The following is a 22,540-nucleotide window of genomic DNA, read 5'->3' as shown; positions in this document are numbered from 1 at the left end:
CTTCTTCCTTCCTAAGACCCAGGTAGTGGAGAGGAGGTTTACTTGTTATTGGTCAACCATATTATCTTACTAGGAAGGGCCTAGTTGAATAAATTATTTCAAATTAATGATATACTTTAATTAAATGACATAGTTAAAGATTTAAAAAATATTTAATTAAATTAATTTATTTAGTTTGGCTGTGTTGGGTCTTCGTTACTGCGCACGGGCTTTCTCTAGTTGTGGCGAGCGGGGGCTACTCTTCGTATCGGTGTGCGGGCTTCTCACTGTGGTGGCTTCTCTTGCTGTGGAGCATGAGCTCTAGGCGCACGGGCTTCAGTAGTTGTGACACATGGGCTTAGTTGCTCCGCGGCATGTGGGATCTTCCTGGACCAGGGCTCGAACCCGCGTCCCCTGCATCGGCAGGCGGACTCTCAACCACTGCGCCACCAGGGCAGCCCTGTCCTTTTTCTGTTCCAGGACCCCACCTAGGATCTGATATTACATTTAGTTGTCATGCCTCCTTGGGCTCCTCTTGGCTGTGACAGTTTCTTAGATTTTCCTTGTTTTTGATGACCTTGACCATTTTGAGGAGTGGTGGTCAGATATTTTGTAGCATGCCCCTCATTTGTTTGTTTGTCTGATATTTTTCTCATAGTTAGAATGGGTTTATGGGTTTGGGGAGGTCACACAGCTGAAGTGCCCTTATCATGTAATATCAGGAGTACTTGCTATCAACATGATTTATCACTGGTGATGTTAATATCAATTAAAATGTCTCCTGGCCAAAGTGGTATTTTCTAGTTTTCTCCACTCTAAAATTACTTTTCCCCCACCTTCCGTACTCTATTTTTTGGAAGCACAGTCCACACTAAAAGGGGTGGGATACAGAACTCCATTTCAAAGAGACAGGAGTATCTATATAAATTATTTGAAATTTTTCTCTAAGGAAGATTTGTCTCTTTCTCCCTATTTATTTAATCATTTATTTATATCAGCATTGACTCATAGATATTTATTTTATATTTGGGCTATAACCTAGTACTATGTTATTTATTTTGTTGCTCAATTTGTTTCTGCTTTGGCCCTTGGGAGCCATTTCAGGTTGGCTTCTGTGTCCCCTTGGTTTGTTTATTTTCATGTCCTGCTTTTTGCTTTTTGAGCACTTCCTTGCTTTCTGGCACAGCAATATGCTCCACGCTCATCTTTATTCTTCATTCTCACCCCTAGAATCAGTCATTTCTTCAAGGAGCCCTAGTTGCTTTCAGTAGAGAATGGCATTAGAAACCAAGACCTTGGCACTGGGTGTGCTCATTGCTACTGGGCTGTCACTGCTTCTAGCTCTCTCAGCAGGAAATATATATGTATAATAACCCATGCATACACACATATTTCTGTATTTATCCATCTGTATCTATGTTAAGCCGAACATGAGTTTATATTGATGTCCTTGACTCTAATCCAGTACTACATGGACTATTCTAGCCTTCCCTCTTTGCTTATCTGTGAGAATTATCCCTATGACAGTGAGAAACCTGGCTCCCACCATCCACCATTCAACTCCATTATATATGCATAGCTGTTTCATAATTGGTAACTCATACCCCTGTGAGAAGCAGTTTTAGAGTACAGTGTTTATATACAATTCCCTTTGTCCTTAGCCTTATGGTTTCTAGTCAAATCAAGGTTTCCAAAATTTCCAAAGCTATTTAGGTTAGTTTCATTTTCTTCCCCCCACTCCCTATAGGGCATCTCCCTCCTTTAAAATGATTTCTTCCCATTTGACTTGGGAGAAATACTGGATGTTGGCTTGTCAATGAGCCTTTGAACCATGACGTTTCTCTCAAGTCAGTGTCATAACTATAAGAGCTTTTCACCAGACATGGCAGACAGATAAGTGTTCTAGATGATTTTCATAAAATGGTAAAATCTCTTTTTTCACATGTTTTATAATTATAAAAGGCTAAGTGCTCATTCTGGAAAATGTGGACATTTTTATACTGTAGCAAAGTGTAAAGAGTAAAGAATCTCTAAACTCACCATGAAGAGCTATTTTCTTCATATTTCCAGTAGCAGATGTACCATGTTATATAAACACTGGAAACATCCAGAATATGGGTTTGGAAAAAGCAATGTCAGTCAACTCTGATCTGGAAAACGTGGTTTCTCTTGAGAAAGTAAGGAACTTAAAAAGATGAGATATGCTTGAAGACACAGAGATTGAAGTGGAAATTACCACCTCCCCTGCTTCTTCTGCCTTACATCTGGGTAGTTGTGCGCTGAAAAAAATTCCCTCCGCTTAAACCCATTCTTTCAGAACTGAGAGCCCTGTCCATCCCTCCTTTCTCCAGGCACTTTGCTTTGCACATTGTAGGAACTCAGGAAATAATTGACATGTAGCTGAAGTAGACCTAAGTCAGCCTCAAAAATCAACTGTTTAATTTCAGATTTATTTTAATTTATTTTTCATTTGGCAATAAACACTTTTCAGTGGATTAATCATGACTCATTTTATAGCTGGCCCTACGTTTAAGATGTTGGTGACGCTCTTTCCGCCCTCCAAAGCCCTTGATGGAGCACATTAGCCGACCTCTGTTGCCTTTATGAGCTGGGGTCCACTTTATTAGCCACATAATGTTTGTAGTTTGGTGTCTTTAACTCCAAATTCCTTTTACTCACCAAAGGAAGAACCACAAGAGGGACTTTTGCCAGAGGCAGAAAACCTTTCTCCTCCCTTGCTTCAAATCTATCACTTTACACAGAGGGTGCTTTAATGGGAAAAAGCTAATAAAACTTTTCGCTTTGGATTTTTTCCCTCCCAGGGAGACGGTATTTGGGCCATATAGAGCCATTCAATCTGATGGACCAACCGTTTTAAAGACTTCCCCTCCATAAGCCCAGTTTTCTTACAGGGATGACAACCTCAGCATTGTCAGGGCTTGTCTCGGGGGCCAGTTCAGTTCTGGGCTCATTGCAGGGTTCTGGATACTTCTCTTTCTGGGGGTTGTGTATCTGCTTCGTGTCAGTGGGAGGGCTAAAGGGAAGCTGAAGGAACAGCCTGGGGTAGCAGGGCAGCCGGGCATTTGTGACATCAGCAGGGCCACCTTCATTTGAGTAGGATAAATGTTTCTGTACAAGGCAGTGGTCCAGCCTGAGTGGGGGGTCTGAGATCCAGCCTGTGCCCGGGTCGCGTGCGCCCTCGTGTGGGACTGTGTATGGGTGTCTGAGGGCTGCTGTAACAAACTACGACTAACTGGGTGTCTTAAAACAACAGAAACTTGGGAATTCCCTTGTGGTCCATTGGTTAGGACTCTGTGCTTTCACTGCTGAGGGCAGGGGTTCAATCCCTGGTCGTGGAACTAAGATCCTGCAAGCTGCATGGCATGGCCAAAACAAACAAACAGACAAACAAACGACCCCAGAAATGTATCCACTCATAGTTCTGGAGGCTAGAAGTCTGAAATCGAGATGCGGCTGGTCCTGGAGTCTCAGAGGGAGAATCTGCACCATGTGTCTCTCTTAGCTTCTGATGGTTGCCAGCAATCTTTGGCATCACTTGGTTTGTGGCAGCATAACTCCCATTTCTGCCTCCATCTTCATGTGGCCTTCTCTGTGCGTGTTTCTTCTCTTCTTACAAGGACACTGGTCATATTAGATTTAAAGTCCACCCTAATCTAGTATGACCTCATTTTAATTAATCACATCAACAAATACCCTATTTCCAAATAAGGTCACTTCTGAGGTTCCTGTTAAATATGAATTCTGGGGGGAACATTATTCCACCCCAAATGGGCATCAACCTGGAGGAGAAGTCACCTTTTAAAAATTTGCCATTGGCTCTATTTACTTACCAAGCTATAACATTTGCTTATTTTCTTATTTGTACAAAGTTGGATATCATTTGTGGAAGCAGTCAGCTATGCAAGATCTATTAGTTTGCAAGCTTCCCGAAGCAGAAACCCTATCTGATGCCTCTTTGGGAACTGCCATGGCTTGTATGGTAGATTAAGTTCTTAAAAGTGTTTGTTTCAAGAAAGACAAATACCATATGATATCACTTGTTTGTGGAATCTAAAAAAATGATACAAATGGACTTATTTACAAAACAGAAACAGACTCACAGACAGAGAAAACAATCTTATGGTTATCAAAGGGGAGGGATAAATTAGGAGTTTGGGATTAACAGATATACAATACTATCTATAAAATAGATAAACAACAAAGACCTACTGTATAGCACAGGAAACTATATTCAATATCTTATAATAACCTATAATGGAAAAGAATCTGAAAAAGAATAGATATATGTATATGTATAACTGAATCACTTTGCTGTATACCTGAAACTAACACAACATTGTAAATCAACTATACTTCAATAGAAATTTAAAAAAATAAAAATAAATGTCTGCTGCAATGACAGTAAGGAAGCCTGAAAAGAAAACTTCTGATTCCAGCAATTGTAGCAAAACATTTTTTTCTTTTCAACACAGGTGAGTCGTCCTTAACCTGTTTCATCCCATGTTTTTTCTGCTTCTCTGGTGGTTTGGAAAAGTCTCTTGGATTCTCATGGGTTAAGTGAGGTAGGTTCTACCTCATCACTAAGTGATGCATTCCTTTTCAAAGTGGGCTCCATGGAATATTAACCCCGTTAAAAATTGTTCCAGGAGAAGAGGGTTTTGTGGTCAAATAAGACTTCTGGGAAATTGTGCATTTGCTATTCTCTTCCTGGAAATTAGCTATACACACTGGCTTTGTAGAGGTTCTGACAAGTCCTGCAGTAGAGAAACCGATTACACTTTGTTTAATCCAGTGTATCTCAAATTAACTTGACCACAGAGTCTCCCCCACCCCCTTTTTGGGGTGTAATGACACCTATTACAATCCACAGAACTAGTCCAGTGGTTTGAGTACCACTGGAGAGAGTGGTCAAGAATATAAATCTTTCAATCAGACTCAAGTTCAAAACTTAGATTTGCTGACTTCGGACAAGTAACTGAACCTCTCTGAGCCTGAGTTCCTCATCCGTAAGATGGCATTATCACGCTTCTTGCTTCGTAGGATTAACTGAAATAACGTACATAAAGTGTTTAGCACCAGGCCTGGGATATAGTAACAACTGAATACAGTTAAGTATCTATTATTATATTATTATTAAAATTTTTTTATTATTTACATCCCTATGACTTCTTATATTATCCTTAGAGATCATTTGGGGGAAACGACCATCTTGATTCTAGCAAAGAAGATCAAAACTGTTGACTTTTGTACAAATCAGGGGCTTTTCCTCAGCTTCTCAGAACTCTGGGGATTGATAGTCACCGGATCCAGTCCTTCTGAAGCCGGGGAACTCTGCCAATCGGTTGTGTCCTCTTAGGCTGGTCATAAGCCAGTTATGGTCACCTGAAAGAAAATTAAGCCCCAAGTGGCCCATGAAGTTCGACATTTCAAAAGGCATTTCCTGGTTACCGGATTACCTCTGGGAGTGTGAGGCTGGGGCGGGAGGGAGATGTGAGAAACAGGTCAGGGGAAATGACTTGAACATTCCTGGGTTCTAGAAGCACCAACCTGTCCTTTTCGGACGCATGTACCACAGAAGATATCACAGAGTCCACTGACGACTTGGCTGAGGCAAAGGACAGCTTCTACCACGCCGATCCCCAGCAGGATGGAGAACAAGACCACGTTCCAGAGGACGATGTGCTCAGGCTCTTGGCAGTTAGCCCAGGTGGGTTGGTTGAGTAAGTAGCTGTTCCTGCCAGGACAGGGGAGACAATTAGCGTGGTTTGAGAGCCAGGAAAGGTAGAGAGCTGCCATTTACAAGCATGTGAGAGGCACTAGTCTATCACATCGCTCTCATCTTCATAAGGATAGTACATTCATGACTGCCCATTGGTCGAGGGTCAAACACACCATCTTTCCCTGTAACAGCACAGCATCTGAGCAAGGCATTGTGGGTACCGACATAGCCACACAAGGGAGCAGAGGAAGAAGCGGGAAATTGTGTGGTGCAAGATTTGAACTGCTCTAAAGATCTCAGGGGTGGTAAGGATTGGTTAAGAGCTCAGGCTCTGAAGTCCCACAGACCCAGATCCTAACTCCAGCTTCTTCACTAGGAAGTTCTTGATAAGCTTTGTCAGGGAGGGATAAAATGTCCCCCTCTACATATCTTGAGTTCTTGTGGCTGGACTAATAATAAAATTGACACAACACAGATTAACGGGAGAAAGAGAAACAAAATTTAATGCATGCCCCTGGAGGTCTCGTAGAAATGAGACCTAAAGTAGTGGCCAAAGGAGGCAGCCTTTTTTTTGCCCACACCCCACGCAGCTTGTGGGACTTTAGTTCTCCAGCCAGGGATTGAACCCGGCCCTCAGCAGTGAGAGCGCAGAGTCCTAACCACTGGACCACCAGGGAATTCCCCAAAGGAGGCAGCTTTTACACTCTTCAGACAAAGAAACAATACATTGGTGAGGAATCGACAGGACAAAGAAACCTAGGTTTGGGTGCTTAATTAGTAAAGAATCTAAACAGTTCAAGCTTGGTAGTAAATTAAGGAAGTAACAAGGCCTGTTCATATAGACTCCTTGGCCCTGAACGCTCTATCTCTGGCAGTAAGGGTGTCCTTTTAGCCCCCGATGTAGGGAGTGCACCTTTCACATGAGATTTATTTCCTGCTTTCAGGGAGACAAGAGAGGAGGGTCAGAATGGGCTTCTCGCATCATCTCTTTCTTAAGCAACTTTCACTCAAAATAATCAATATACCATTGATTGATATATGTGTCAATGTACAGCCTTCCCTGGCCCCAATAGTTGCCTAAGTGTTTCTGTATATCAGCTTCCTTATATGTAAAATGGGGCTAAAAAATAACATCAGTACCATCGAGTGGGTTGGGAGGATTAGATATTAGCCCAGTGTCTGCCATGCAGTAGGCACTGTGGGCAATATATTTATCATTATTATCATAAAACGGGGAGGTCTAGAGGTTTAGAGTAGCTGGACAGGGTTTCATGAGGGAAGGATGGAGTCACCTGGCCTCGAAGGAGGCAGCAGCCAGTGCATTATAAGAGGAAACAGCAGGCAAACAAACACTCTAAGGAATATTTGGAATCAGAGGGTTCTAGCTGGACAAAGAGAAAATGGAATAGGTTTTCAGGCCCTGTTTCATAGTTATATACTATTCGGTATCTCTGCCTTTAAATCTCCGCCTTCACCCATATCCATTCTTGTCTATTGAGTTCTCAGTGAGATTGCAAGTTCCTTAAATGTAAAGATTTCTTGGCCTTAATGAGTACTTTTACATTTTACAAAGCCCCTCTGGCTCATCTACAGCGAAAGGATTGAAGCGGAAAATGGAGCTGGGATGCTTGCTGGAGGGCTGGCGTAGACACGGAAGCAAAGGGTATTGCAGATTTGGAACAGGGTGATGACAGACTAGGCGAAGCGCAGCGGCCAGATTCAAGGTGCACTGGTGAGGTAGAACTCACAGGATTTGGTGGTGGATTGAACTTGGGGTGCAGAAGGGAGAATAATCAGTGACTCACAGGTTTTGGGTGCCGTCTAACGGGCTGGGGATGACAGAGAGGAAACTGGCAACGGAACATCAAGGGTTTGGACATATAAATATTGAAGTGATCTGAAATTCGCAAGAGGAAATTTCAAAGAGGTGATTTGGTCTCTGAGTCAGGAATTCAGAAGAAAGATCTGGGCTAGAGATAGACATTCGGGGATTATTTATATGGGTAGATGGAGGGTTCCGAAAGCCATGGGGTTGGATGAGCTCTACCAGGGAGAGAACGTGAAATGAGAGGAGAAGCAGTGTCTTTCTCAATCATTGGTGCTGGGTTTCTTTCCTTATTCCTTTAGGAAAATCAGTGGGCATCACAGGGCCTGCCATTTAAGGAAAATCTATGCAACCCTGCAGCGTAAACCCTGACAGTTGGTTTTTCTTTTTGTAATGCAAGTGCCTGATTTAAGCTTTGATTGTGAGGCATCCGCTTCAAAGAGGGCTATCTCAGATAAACACAGTGCCAGCTTCACAGCTAGGTAGAAGCCTGACTGAGGCTCCTTTGTTTTAGCGATCTTGGTTGATTTCAGTAACCGACCTTTTGGGCGACTTACTTTTTCTATTCCTGTGCTTTAAATTCCTGCTTTTATGTTGTAAGTTCATCAGTAAAGAGTGAGCCTGTGAAACCCTAGACCCCCAGCCTCAAACCCAATAAAAGCAGAACCCCAGGCCCATGCACTTGCGCTCCCTACCCCGCCACCTCCCCTCCCCCCCCCACCTTGCTGTGTGACCCCAGGTGTGCTGTGTAATTTCCAGGTCTTGTATGTAAGAAATCTTTATTTTTTCAAAGTTTCTTGATGGTTATTGCTAAAGGGCGTCTTGCAGTCATAATAAGAACCATAAGGACTGGTCCAGCCACAACACTGCTTATTGACAGGCTGAGGTCGTCACAAAACAAACCCCAAATTTGACTATTGTCTCCCCAATTAGACTGTGAACAGGCAAGGTGTAAACAGGCAAGTGGTCTTATCCCTCTTTTGGAATCCCTTCTCTTATCACAGCGCCTAGTCAGTACTAAGCAAGCCCTCAGCACGGGCTCACCTGTGTTTAATAATGGGGGAAAATGAAGTCAAGGTATTGTACTGAATACCTTGGGTGAACTGCTTAATTCATGGGCACACCTTGCCTTGGCCAGTCACCTCTAGAGATTGGTGATTTGGGAATAAATGTGTCAATCTGGTACAGAGAGAGGAGCAAGATACCAAGTATGAATGGAGGTACCTGGCCCCACTACTGCATAGTCAATTCTCAGAGCACACACTCTTTGTGGTCATCACGGTATCATCTTTAGATGTTAGACAGGGACCCAAGGCCATAAATGCTACTCACTCCAGGGAGTAATTCCTGAATGGGTAGGTGTAGTTTCCACTGCCTGTGTCACAGAGGGGGCCACTGAGCAAACCCAGTGAAGAAATGACCACACAGTACACGGCGCCCACAGTGCCCTGTATGGCCAGGAGCACAGGGAACAGCATCTGCAATGGAACAGAATCAGAAATTCAGTGCAGCAGTGCAGCACCTTTTCAAAAGGTGGTCCTTTTGAAAGATCCATCCTGAGTTTCCTGGCAAATTGAAGAGGGGAATTGACCTGGTGGGCATCCTTGTTTTGCTTCCCAAATGCACACAAAAAATGGGGGCACTAGAGCTGAGAAGACCTATGTCCATTCATCTGCTCCATTTGCAATTATTATTTTTTAAAACATCTTTATTGGAGTATAATTGCTTTACAATGTTGTGTTAGCTTCTGCTGTATAACAAAGTGAATCAGCTATACATATACATATATCCCCATATCCCCTTCCTCTTGTGTTTCCCTCCCAGCCTCCCTATCCCACCCCTCAAGGTGGTCACAAAGCATGGAGCTGATCTCCCTGTGCTATGCGGCTGCTTCCCCCTAGCTATCTATTTTACATTTGGTAGTGCATATATATCAATGTCACTCTCTCACTTCGCCCCAGCTTACCCTTTCCCCTTAAGGGTACTTGAGGACTTGTCCTCAAGTGCATTCTCTACGTCTGAGTCTTTATTCCTATCCTGCCCCTGGGTTCTTCAGAACCTTCTTTTTTTTTTTTTTTTTAGATTCCATATATATGTGTTAGCATATGGTATTTGTTTTTCTCTTTCTGACTTACTTCACTCTGTATAACAGACTCTAGGTCCATCCACCTCACTACAAATAACTCAAATTTCATTTCTTTTTATGGCTGAGTAATATTCCATTGTATATATGTGTCACATGTTCTTCATCCATTCATCTGTCGATGGACACTTAGGTTGTTTCCATGTCCTGGCTATTGTAAATAGTGCTGCATGAACATTGTGGTACATGACTCTTTTTGAATTATGGTTTTCTCAGGGTATATGCCCAGTAGTGGGATTACAGGGTCATATGGCAATTCTATTTTTAGTTTTTTAAGGAACCTCCATACTGTTCTCCATAGTGGCTGTATCAATTTACATTCCCACCAACAGTGCAAGAGGGTTCCCTTTTCTCCATACCCTCTCCAGCATTTATTGTTTGTAGATTTTTTGATGATGGCCATTCTGACCAGTCTGAGGTGATACCTCACTGTAGTTTTTTTTTTTTGTTTGTTTGTTTTTTTGTGTGGTACGCGGACCTCTCACTGTTGTGGCCTCTCCCGTTGCGGAGCACAGGCTGCGGACGTGCAGGCTCAGCGGCCATGGCTCACAGGCCCAGCGGCTCCGCGGCATGTAGGATCTTCCCGGACCGGGGCACAAACCCACGTCCCCTGCATCGGCAGGCAGACTCTCAACCACTGCGCCGCCAGGGAAGCCCCTCATTGTAGTTTTGATTTGCATTTCTCTGATGATTAGTGATGTTGAGCATCCTGTCATGTGTTTGTTGGCAGTCTGTATATCTTCTTTGGAGAAATGTCTATTTAGGTGTTCTGCCCATTTTTGGATTGGGTTGTTTGTTGTTTTGAATATTGAGCTGCATGAGCTGCTTGTATATTTTGGAGATTAATCCTTTGTCTGTCGATTCGTTTGCAAATATTTTCTCCCATTTTGAGGGTTGTCTTTTGGTCTTGTTTATGGTTTCCTTTGCTGTGCAAAAGCTTGGAAGTTTCATTAGGTCCCATTTGTTTATTTTTGTTTTTATTTCCATTACTCTAGGAGGTGGATCAAAAAAGATCTTGCTGTGATTTATGTCAAAGAGTGTTCTTCCTATGTTTTCCTCTAAGAGTATTATAGTGTTCGATCTTACATTTAGGTCTCGAATCCATTTTGAGTTTATTTTTGTGTATGGTGTTAGGAAGTGTTCTAATTTCATTCTTTTACATGTAGCTGTCCAGTTTTCCCAGCACCACTTATTGAACAGACTGTCTTTTCTCCATTGTATATCTTTGCCTCCTTTGTCATAGATTAGTTGACTAAAGGTGCGTGGGTTTATCTCTGGGCTTTCTGTCTTGTTCCATTGATCTATGTTTCTGTTTTTGTGCCAGTACCATATTGTCTTGATTACTGTAGCTTTGTAGTATAGTCTGAAGTCAGGGAGTCTGATTCCTCCAGCTCCATTTTTTTCCCTCAAGACTGCTTTGGCTATTCGGGGTCTTTTGTGTCTCCATACAAATTTTAAGATGATTTGTTCTAGTTCTGTAAAAAATGCCATTGGTAATTTGATAGGGATTGCATTGAATCTGTAGGTTGCCTTGGGTATTATAGGCATTTTCACAATGTTGCTTCTTCCAATCCAAGAACATGGTATATCTCTCCATCTGTTTGTATCGTCTTTAATTTCTTTCATCAGTGTCTTATAGTTTTTCTGTATACAGGTCTTTTGTCTCCCTAGGTAGGTTTATTCCTAGGTATTTTATTCTTTTTGTTGCAATGGTAAATGGGAATGTTTCCATAATTTCTCTTTCAGGTTTTTCATCATTAGTGTATAGGAATGCAAGAGATTTCTGTGCATTAATTTTGTGTCCTGCTGCTTTACCAAATTCATTGATTAGCTCTAGTAGTTTTCTGGTAGCATTTTTAGGATCCTCTATGTATAGTACCATGTCATCTGCAAACAATGACAGCTTTACTTCTTCTTTTCTAGTTTGGATTCCTTTTATTTCTTTTTCTTCTCTGATTGCCGTGGCTAGGACTTCCAAAACTTTGTTGAATACTAGTGGTGAGAGTGGACATCATTGTCTCGTTCCTGATCTTAGAGGAAATGGTTTCAGTTTTTCACCATTGAGGACGATGTTGGCTGTGGGTTTGTCGTATATGGCCTTTATTATGTTGAGGTAGGTTCTCTCTATGCCTACTTTCTACAGGGTTTTTATCATAAATGGGTGTTCCATTTGCAATTGTAATGAATGAAATCACACACTACAAAATTGTGAGCGGAAATGTAACTTATTTATCACTGAACTCTTAGAGCCTACACACTGCCTGGCACGTAATATAGGTGTGCTTCCAGTCTCCTAGTCTGCACTCACAGCAGACATCAGTTATTGATCTCAGTACTCTTCCCCTAGAAGAAAAAGCGCCACAGTCCTCAAAACAGAGCAACTGACCTATTGGTACTGGCTTTGTTTGAAACCTAAATGAAACCTACTCGCCATCCTGGTGGTGGATGTTCAGTAAGTATTGTATGATTGGATGAATAAATGAATAATCATTTTTCTAATGCCTGAGTCAGCGATCAACACAGGGCCTTGTACTGTGTACAAACTCCATAAACGTGTTGACTGGATGGGTGAATGAGTGTGACAGCGAGGCAAGTGTCTGGGACAGGCGACCTCCTGGCATATTAGCGCATTAAATTGGGGCAAAGCTGAGGGACTCGTTTGCTTCAAAACATGAACTCTTATTCCTGACACGTCCATGTTGTGTCTTTCTTACCACAGGAAGGGAGGGAGGGGCTGGCTGGAGTTGAATGGAATGACTCAGGGAGCTCCTTGGAGATGGTCCTCAAATGACCTGGTGACCAAGGTCTCTGTGGAGGGTCTGACTGGGGACTGCAAGGGTTGGGAGAGGGGACTCTGGGAGTAGAAAAGAAGTGAGACAGTGTATGAACTAGGAATATAAGAACAGTGAACAGCTCACTGTGAGCAGGGACTTTGGTAAGCAGGTTTGTATGTGGGAAAGAGCACGATCTTGGGGGTCAGGAGACCAAGACGAGTCCCAGCTCAGCCAGACCTGCCTTCACTGGATGTGTCTTGAGAGCCGACCATGTGTCAGGCATCTGGGAGTATGTAGATGATAACTGTGGACCTTGCCTTGAAGAAAGCAGCTTATATTCTTCCTGGAGTTGCGTAAATAGTCCTATATGTCCATTCCAGCTCTAAGATTACAGCCATGCGAATCTGGGCAGGCCACTCAGCCTCTCTGGGCATTTCCTTTCCTATTCATCAAATGTAGACAAGTTTGCAAAATTTGTGGTGACAGTTCCATTGGTTTCTTCCAGCAGTGTTGGGCAGTGGAAAGGGCAGTGGTATAAGAGGGCCACATGTCAGGAACAAGACACAAATACATAATGGATACACTTACAGAGTGTCAGCCTTCTGTTCTTCATGGGGCGACTGTAAGAGAGTATCTGTGAAAGAGTTTTTGACAGTAAAATCTCCAATTCCCTTCTTGCTCAAATCCCAGTTCTAGGATGTGTTAATCTACTGGCTGTTAGGGAAATAAGAAAGCCAGAGGATGGAGGGTCCTCGACCTTCCCACAGACAGACAGACTGATAGAAACAACCAACCAAACCCTGGCAGGCTGGTCCACCAGAGCTCACAGGCTTTGTGCGTTAACGGCTCTCTTTATACCCTCTCCAGGCTCATTCTTCCTGGGATCTCATGCAATAACCCTCATCACTGTTGGAGAGAGCCCTGCATAATATCACTGTACTTTAAAAGGAAGTATTTGTCATTCAGATGTGGAAAAAATAATACAAGTGGGTGTATATGGAGAACAGAAACAGACTCACAGATACAGAAAACAAACTCATGGTTACCAAAGGGGAGAGGGAAGGGGAGTGGGACAAATTAGGCATATGGGATTAACAGATACAAACTATTATGTATAAAATAGATAACCAACAAAGATATACTATATAGCACAAGGAATTATACCCATGGTCTTGTAATAACCTGTAATGGAGTATAATCTGCAAAAATACTGAATCACTATGCTCCACACCTGAAACTAACACAATATTGTAAATCAACTATACTTCAATAAAAGTAAATAAATGAAAGGAGGGTATTAGAAGTACTAGACTATGGTCAATGGGTTAATAGTCTGGCCTTCAGAAGAGAGGAAGCTTGCAGCCTGGGAAGTAAGCCCTTTTGGGGGTATGGGTGGGTGTCGAAACATTCTGTAGACCCCACAGTACTTACCCCGCATCTGTGAGCACAGCAGTCCTCTCCACCTCCCCTCAACATTATCAGTGCTGGCACCATAACCTGTGGCAAAGAAGATGCTCTTGTAATGAAGGGAATGTTACCATTTTGGAGCAAAGTTCCAAAACTCAAGCTATTTAAAAATGTCTAATGATTCCTCATTGCCTGTAGGACACAACACAGGTCCTGGACATTGTACGTGAGCCCTCATGCCCTGCTCCTGACCTGCCACCAGAGCCTCACCTCTCCTCCATAGAGACCTCTTGACACACCACCTTATGGTCCCCCAGGAGACACCCGGGACCTTCCTGCCTCTGGGCTTTTGAATATGCCCTTCACCCTTTGCCATCAGATAAACTCCTATTCACCTGCAAAGGGTCAGTTCAAATGTTATCTTTTGTACTAGGCTGAATAAAAAGGCTCCCCCCGCCCCCGCCCTGCCAAAGATATATTCACTTCTGAATCCTGGGACCTGTGAATATTACCTTATATGACAAAAGATATGATTGAGTTGGGATCTTTATTATCTATTTATTTACTTATTTTTGACTGCCTTGAGTCTTCGTTGTGGTGTGTGGGCTTTTCATTGCGGTGGCTTCTCTTGTTGCAGAGCGCAGGCTCAGTAGTTGTGGCGCACGGGCTTAGTTGCTCCGCGGCATGTGGGATCTTCCCAGACCAGGGCTCGAACCCGTGTCCCCTGCATTGGCAGGCGGATTCTTAACCACTGCACCACCAGGGAAGTCCCTGAGTTGGGAATCTTAACAGGAGGAGTTTATCCTGGATTATCTGGGTGAGCCCTAAATGCAATCACATGTATCCCTACAAGAGAGAAGCAGAAGGGGTTCTGAGAGACACACAGAGGAGAAGGGGATATGGAGACAGAGACTGGAGTAATGTCTTTACAAACCAAAGAATGCCAACAGCCACCAGAAGCTGCAAGAGGCAAGGAATGATTTTCCCTTACAGCTGAGAACAGGGGGCCCCGCCAACACATCTACTGAGAGCTTCTGGCCTCCAGAACTGTGAGAGAATACATTTCTGATGTTTTAAGCCACTACGTTTGTGGTAAGTTATTATAGCAGCTATGGGAAACCAAGACATCTCCTCTTTGTACTGTTCAGTGACCCCCTCATCCACCCCCGGCAACATGAATGGTTCCTTCCTTCCAGTCACTCCATCCTGTCGCACTGAGCGTGCTCATTCTCCTTTTACCACTGGGTTCTGAGTGCTGGTTCAGCAGCGTCTCCCACGGTGCCCAACATGGAATCAGGACCCAGTGGTATGGTGGTGAAATCTATGATGACATTTCGCCATGTTTCTTCTGGCACTGTGGGGTAGGAGGAAGGTAGGGGCATGATAGGGCCATGGGTCAGGAGCAAGAAATAAATACATAATGGATGAACTTAACTTTATGAAAAAAATCACCTCACCCTGAGAGATAGTTGGTAAATGTGTTTGCTGATGCAGGCATCTGGGAAATCCCTACTTCTCACCAAGGTGACCCATTTCACAAAAATCTCAGATTCTCAGTTATCTCGTGGTAACTCTGTGCTGGGATATAGAGCTGATGGGAACCTCCCAGGTAGGAAGAGATGGGCCGGGACTCCTGGCTTCCCTGGGGGATGGCTGAGGGCAGCTTTGAGCCTCAGGTCGCTGTACACTCATAACCTGGAGATGAGGTAATGCTCTCCCTTCTTTGAGTTTCTTTTCCTAGTTCTGGTGATTCTCTGGCAACAGGAATTACTGATTCTTCTGTCTTATGCTGGGCCTTTGGGAGACCCAAAGCTCCCTTGAGTCAAATGGGAGGGTCAACTGGAGATTGTGTGGCAAGAGTACAAGTTTGGGCCTGACAAATGAGACCTTTTGGAACCACCCTGGAGGAGGTAGGTGCTGAGAGTGTTTCCAAGCACCTTCTGGGGAGCATAGCTTGGCGTTTCCAGCAAACCAGGCTCCAACACGGGGGTCAGGATGAAGCGATGGATTCAAGTCAGAACTGTCATAGCTTGACGGCACCTGGGCGTGCTTCTCTCCTGCTTAAACGTTCTAGTGGATGCTCGTTTCTCCCCTGACCTCATTTCCTACCCTCTCTTCCAAATCTTTTTCACGTGGTTCTAGCTACACTGGTTTTCTTGCGGATCTAGGAATTATTCAGCCCATCCCCAGCTCAGGGCCTTAGAATGTGCCAATCCCTCTGTTTGGAATGCTCCTCCCCCAAATATCAGCGTGGCTATTCTCCCCTCATTCAAGTGGCTTCTCAAACACCACCTCCTCAGGCAGTATCTCGCTGTCTATCTATTCCTTTACTCTATTTTCTTCCTAGTGCTCTCACCACCTGACATTACCACATAGTGGATTATTTATGATCTTTCTCTTCTCTACTAGAACGTAAGCCCTAGGAGAGTAGGAATTTTGTTTGCTTTTTTTTTTCTCCACTGTATCGCTAATACCCAGAACAGTGCTAGCACATAGTAGATGCTCAGTGAATATTTGTGGGTCAGCTACTCAAGGGTAAGGGACTGGCTCATCAGCATGGGACGCAAGGTCAAATGGAATGTTGCCTAAGTCTGCATTTCAGCACCGCTTCCTATCCCTTCTTCACGTAAGCAGCCCTTGCTCCAGTCACACCAAACTGCACAGTGTCCCTGAATGCATCGTACTCTGTGATGCTCCTCTGTCTTTACACAAACTGCTTCCTCTGCTTGGAACATGCTCCTCCCTTCTCTGCCTGGCAAATACCTACTAATTCTGTAACTCTATACAGTACAGCTCAGATACCTGTTTCTCTGGTATGCCTCTCTTGGTTCCCAGAGGTAGAGTTGATTGTCCCCTCTCCTGCAGACTCCAGGCCTCCACTGTGGCAGGTACTCACCCCTCTGGGCTGAATTAGTTGTGTGTTTTCCCATCTCCCTTGGTGAAGGAACCTAGGGACCATCTCTGCTGGGTCAGGCAGACCCCCACCTGTTGCAGACCTTCCACCTCCAATCAGGCCTCAAGTGATCCCAAACCACACCACGGACTAGTTCTAACCTCTCCCTCCTAATGGTCTTGCCAAGTCTGCAAATAATATTGCTGGAAAACAGCCATTAGTTACCTATGGGAAGAAACTGGGGCCCTGCATCTCAGTCCCTAGAGCAACCAATTCGGTTTATGTCATGCTTGTCCCAGGTGCCCTGTTTTAACCACAGAAGCCTGCCAGGCGTTCTGGGTTGGCCTGTGGCCTCATGAGAACAGAGAGCTGTGATCCTTGGCCGTGGCTTTGCTGAGACAACTACCCTGCTGGGGTCCCGAGGCTGCCTTCCAGCAATCATATGGGGACTAGGAGATGACATACTGCTGGCTGTGACTTTACACACCATGGCCGTGGGCCCTGTGTGTATAAACTCAGCCCCGAGTGGCTGACCTCCTGGCAGGGGGGGTGGGGAGACAGTGACTCATGTGGTCCGGTTTTTCTCTCTCATCTGGAAAGCAGCACTGTCTAGAGTAGCCCCCCACAGGCACTTTCCTGTCTTGTTTCATCAGGGCTCTGCTGACTTAGCTTCACACGTGCCATCTTTTTCTCTGTGTCCCGTGTTGCAAGCGCACGTGTGCATCAAATGGGAGAAACGGAGAGGTTATGGGCTTTGGGCTCAGCTGAGTGTTTGAAGTCCTAATTCTGCTGGGCTCCCTCCGCGTGGCCGCAGTCAGATGACTTAATCTGCTTGGGCCTCATTTCCCTACCCGTAGGATGGAGGTGATGATCCCACCTCACAAATGAAATAACGTGTGTGCAAGCATTTGATACACTCGAAACCTTTGTGCAAACGCCTGTTACAATGATTATTAAAGGGCAGGAACTGTGAATTCAGGATTTCTCCCTTCCATATCTTACACAGTGTTTGGCATGGAGCTGATGATAAATGGATAGTGTGCTTGTCATTGCCTGCAGTGTCCCTTGTGGCTTTTGAGATCTTTCTGGCCTTTTATTTTGTTATCAGGAAGGCAGCTCTGCTTATTGGCTTCTCTTCCTCCGTTCAGAGCCCAGCTCCTCACCTCCACACCTTCCTCAGCCCTCTGCAGTCTGGGGTCCCCATCCTCCCTCAGGACCGCTCCAGCCAAGAGCCATCAGCACCTTGCTGGGTACCAGATGCTTTTCACGTCCCAGCTATGTCCCTTCTGCTGCAGTTGACACTGGGATTCCTCTCTTCTTCTAGAAACTTTCTCTCTTCTTTTTTCCGTCTTTTCTCACTTTCTACTTTTTCGCTTTGCCTGAAACTTTCTAGCTGTTTTTCTCAGTCTCCTTCCTCCCCTCCCCTCCCTTTGCATACTCTCAATTTGCAAGGTTCCCTGGGGTTTCGACCTGGGCTTCTTTCTCCTCTCAGTTCACAAGCCCTGGGCAAACCCGCTGTCCCCTGGGGTTCTACATCACCTCTCCATGGTGGTTCTCAAGGTTGCCTCTCCCCAGGTCTCCAGTTCCAGCCCAACCATCCTCTGCTCCTTCAGGGCGAATGTGGAGCAAAGCTCAGCCTCTGCCCTCCCCCCGAGGTCCCTGCCCCAGGGAACGCCTTCACCATCTCCCCGGCTGGTCAGGCAAGAATGCCAGAGCCACCCTGACTTCTCCTTGTGCCCCCTTACCTCCATCACTCTTCAGATCCTGCCAACTCCTCTGCACCTTCCTCTCTCCAACCTCATGGCCACTGCCTTAGCTGGTCTTAGAGCCAGGCATGAGTGAAGGCATAGAGTAGACACTAAAGTGGACTGAACAAAGAAAAGGAAAAAGGAGGAAAAAGGAAAAGGAAAGAAAGAAAAGAAAAGGGGATAGCTCATTGGTTTTTACTTTATCCAGCTGCATGGACTGGTTTGGTCCTGTTCATTTTATCCCCATTTCGCTGTGAATATACAAGTGTAAGCATCTTTTTAGGAAATCCTGGGAGATTGTGTTGGAAAATTGGAGTGAGGGTTGGACAGCTGGCTGGTATTGAGGGATGCTATGCAGACAGGGTGTCTGGTCCCTGCCTGAGCCAGGCTCCACTCTGCTTTCCCCAGGACCAGGGAGTGTCCTCTCTGGGTCACTCTCTTTCAGTGAACATTCTAAGATTCTGCAAATAGGAAGCCTAAATTCCCTCAAGCTACTCAACACCTTTCAATAGTCACTGTATTTGCTCCTCTATGTCTTGAGAGAAGTTGGGTGCCGATGGACCTATACATACTACAGATGAGGAGAGTGAAGCCAAGGGGAGTTTAATGATTTGCTTGGTGGTGGAACTGAGAAATGCAAACCTGTCCTGACAACTAGGTCTGTACTGCCTCTTAGGTAGGGCTCTGAGCTGAGAAACAGACAACCTTTGCTGAGGCATTGCTGATTTAGAGGTTCTCTTGGACAGGAAGAGAAGGCCCAGCTCTGCTAGGATGGGAGGGGCAGGTGGCCACTGGATGAAACTTGAGACATCACTGCGTCTACTACTGTGTGGGGAGGAGAAACAGGAAGGGAGGTGGTCACCTTTTTCTGAGGGTTCTTTATCCTTCATACATTCATCCTTCCATTTGCTGAGTTCAGTGCCCGGCACTGAGGTCTCACATTAACCCATGATCTTTTCCTAAGGGACCCTGGATGCCTGGGAAAGGAGGAGCCAGATGAAAATAAAGGTGGAAAGGAAGGAAAAACACTCAATGTCTACCTTGTGGGCAGCGGATTACAACTTGTGGGCTAAATCCAGCAGGTTGCCTGTTTTTATAAATAAAGTTTTATTGGAACACAGTTCCGCCCATTTGTTTACATATCGTCAGTGGCTGCTTTTTGCCCTAGGACGGCAGAGTTGAGTAGTTGAAACAAGAGACCATATGGCCTGCAAAGCTGGAAATAGTCACTCTCTGGCCTTTTACAGAAAAAACTTGCCAACCCCATAATCTAGCCGAGGGAAGCTTTGATGGGAGCTACACAATTTATTTTTCGAGATGACCATCTTGAAAACTGATGACCTGACAAATGCTCTGCTGTTGTGCTTTTCTTAATGCATATCTTTCATAACAACCACATACTAAGCTCTAGGCGAAGCCGGCACTTTGCTAGGTAGGTAATTTCGAGGCCACGGTGAATGCGACTTGGACTGTATTCTTAAGGAGCTCACAGCTAATGGGGGAGGCAGACACATAAAGAGATGTTTGCAGTACGAGGTGCCAGTGTGGAGGGTGTTTATGTATCACATGTTGTGGGGTACAGAGGAGGAGCAGCCGGCCATGCTCTGGGGGCCCTAGGAGCGTGGCCCCATGAGGAGATGAATTGCACTGTGACTTGAAGGTTGTTTAGGGGCATCATTCACCTGGAGGAGGTAAGGTAGTTAAACTTCATTCTTACCAAGAGTCCAGCTCCAAGAAAGCCGTGGAAAAACCAGACGAAGTCTGTGATCTTGGCAGGCTCCAGCACCTGTCCGCTGGGAAAGTACAGCAGGAGGTTGGCGATGATGGCGGCGATGGCCAAGGCCAAGAGCAGCAGCCCCGTGTACCTGGAGCCCGTCTCAGAACACATGGTGGATCCTCCCTGGAAGGGAGAAAGAAACAACCAACACCAGGAAGCTGCCTGCTCCAGGCACTGCAGAGTCAGGAGAGGGTGCGTCAGCCTCAGAGCCCCAAGAGCAAGATGGCGAGTCCAGCTCTGCCGCTGGTAAGCGGTGTGACCTGGGGAGCCAGCACCTCACCGCTCTGAGCCTCAGTTTCCTCGGTAAAGCAGAGAAAACATTGACTTTACAGATGGCGGTGCGTGGACTAAAGAAGGTAAAATCAACATGACAGCACCTGGCTCTAGCAGATGTTCAATAGGGTTTCTTTAAAGGGTTGGGGCAATCGAGGTGATGTTTAGGAACTTGCTGTTACCCTGTTCGGGTTCTTTCATCCACTCCCAGAGGAATTCCCCTAGTGATTATGAACTAGATCCTGATCCAAACCCTGTGGCTCCATCACTTAGCAGCTGTGTGACCCTGGGCAAGTTGTTTTACATCTCTCACCTCAATTTCTTCATCTGCAAAATGGGACTGACAATAGCACTCACATTATGGAATTGTTGAGGGTATGAAAATAATATTTTCAAAATGTTCTCCTACAAGGCTGTCAATGTGTGGTAGCTGGAGAAGAAAGAACTAAAGACAAATCTGAATCATCTTGGCCTCTCCTTTGATTTATGTCTTTGTCAGTAGAGATTATTGAGCCTGGAGATTTCTGAGAAGCCAGGCTGGAGGCAGATGGAAAGAGGGAAAGAGGGAAAGGTTTTGCATCTTTGCATAATGATGCATTTTTTTTTCTCCTGGGCATAAATGAGTTTGGAGTAAACTCAGTATCCTGTTTGCCGGGTGAAGGCTGCCTGAGCAGCGTGAGCCCTGGTGCTCTGCGCCGAGGTCCAGGGGCTCCAGAATGTTCCTCTGAGACCCAGGGAAGGGTTCTTGTTTTGTGTTAGGTGGCGCTCTCCCAACAGCCCTTTGTGCCCATTCTTGACTCAGATTCACGCTGAGATTGTTAACTGACTCCTGAATAGCAGCTCCTTCACTACCCGGCTCCCAGACACAGAGGCCTGGTGCCACGAATAGCCCTTCCCACGGTGGGCGGTGGGTGGGGAGCAGAGGGACCTGGTACAATTTGTAGAGCCAGGGACCTCTTTTCAGGGACCAAATTGAGAAATGTCCAGCCTTAGCTTTCTACTCCCCCAGAAGAGTCAAAGGTATTAATGCACAATGGGTTAGGCAGGGTGGTAATGCCTGGGGTCTTATTTCTATCTGATATCCAAGTTCAGGGCTACAGAAAGCTGATGCCTGAATGGGGCGCCACCTCTGTTTGGATGAGGGAGGTTGAAACTGCTGACCTCACTCGCATTGTGATCACTGAGAGTAGCGGTAATGAAAATTTAACACTTACGGGGATCCCATACTGTAAGAAGAGCAACAATAACACACAGCTACTGCCACTTGTCCAGACACACGGTATGCATCATTTCATTTAATCCTCAAACAGCCCCATGAGGTAATAGCTCCCTAGCTCTGAGAGGAAACAGGCTTATAGAAGTTAAACAAGATTGCAGGGTCTCCCAGCCCGTAAATGTCAATGCCGGTCCTCAAATGTAGGTCTGCTCATGTCCACTTCTAGTTATTCCCAGTGAAGGCAGATGCTTAACAACTGGGAGCGCTGGGAATCCAGTGCTGTTGAGCCTTCTTACACCCTGTAAAAGGATACAAAGCCAACAGCCCCTGTGGCTCCTTGACACCTAGATGTCCCAGCTCTTCCAATAACAAATACAATAGTCCTCACCCTCCTGGAAAACTGCAGATCTTCTTAGGACGGAAGGGAGTAGGGGTTGAGACTGTGGCCACATTTGGAAAGGGGAACCACGCAACACCCAAGGTTGGCTGGCACCGTGAACTAAAAATGCCACTTGCTGTATCAGTAAACAAAGGATGTTGCAGCCATCAAGCCATCACATTATAGCCACCCTGACGGTGAGCCCTGAGGGAACCGAGGATGGAGGCAGGATTTGCCCCCCATCTAGCGGTCAGCCACTGTAGCCACCCTTGAAGATGGGCCCTGAGGAGACTCAGGATGAGAAGCACAGGATACTGGCCCCAGATAGCTGAGGTGCACATTAAAGGAATGGTTTAAATGAGCCCAGACTTTGCATCTTCCCATAC

The 22,540-nt window shown here is 45.3% G+C and overlaps 1 protein-coding gene across 1 annotated transcript; it reads right to left on the bottom strand.

Annotated features, from left to right (window-relative positions):
* Nucleotides 1–4,941: 4,941 nt before the first annotated feature.
* Nucleotides 4,942–20,397, bottom strand: LOC132430232 (transmembrane 4 L6 family member 1-like). The gene is made up of 5 exons (XM_060019652.1): nt 20,227–20,397; nt 13,893–13,958; nt 8,877–9,022; nt 5,548–5,734; nt 4,942–5,046 (listed from the first exon to the last, which is right to left on the bottom strand). Exons 1-5 carry the CDS (start codon nt 20,395–20,397, stop codon nt 4,942–4,944), a joined length of 675 nt encoding a protein of 224 aa, XP_059875635.1.
* Nucleotides 20,398–22,540: the final 2,143 nt, after the last annotated feature.

Source organism: Delphinus delphis, chromosome 8 (assembly GCF_949987515.2).
Source record: "Delphinus delphis chromosome 8, mDelDel1.2, whole genome shotgun sequence".
Lineage (NCBI taxonomy): Eukaryota > Metazoa > Chordata > Mammalia > Artiodactyla > Delphinidae > Delphinus > Delphinus delphis.
This window is presented reverse-complemented; position numbering and strand designations above follow the sequence as displayed.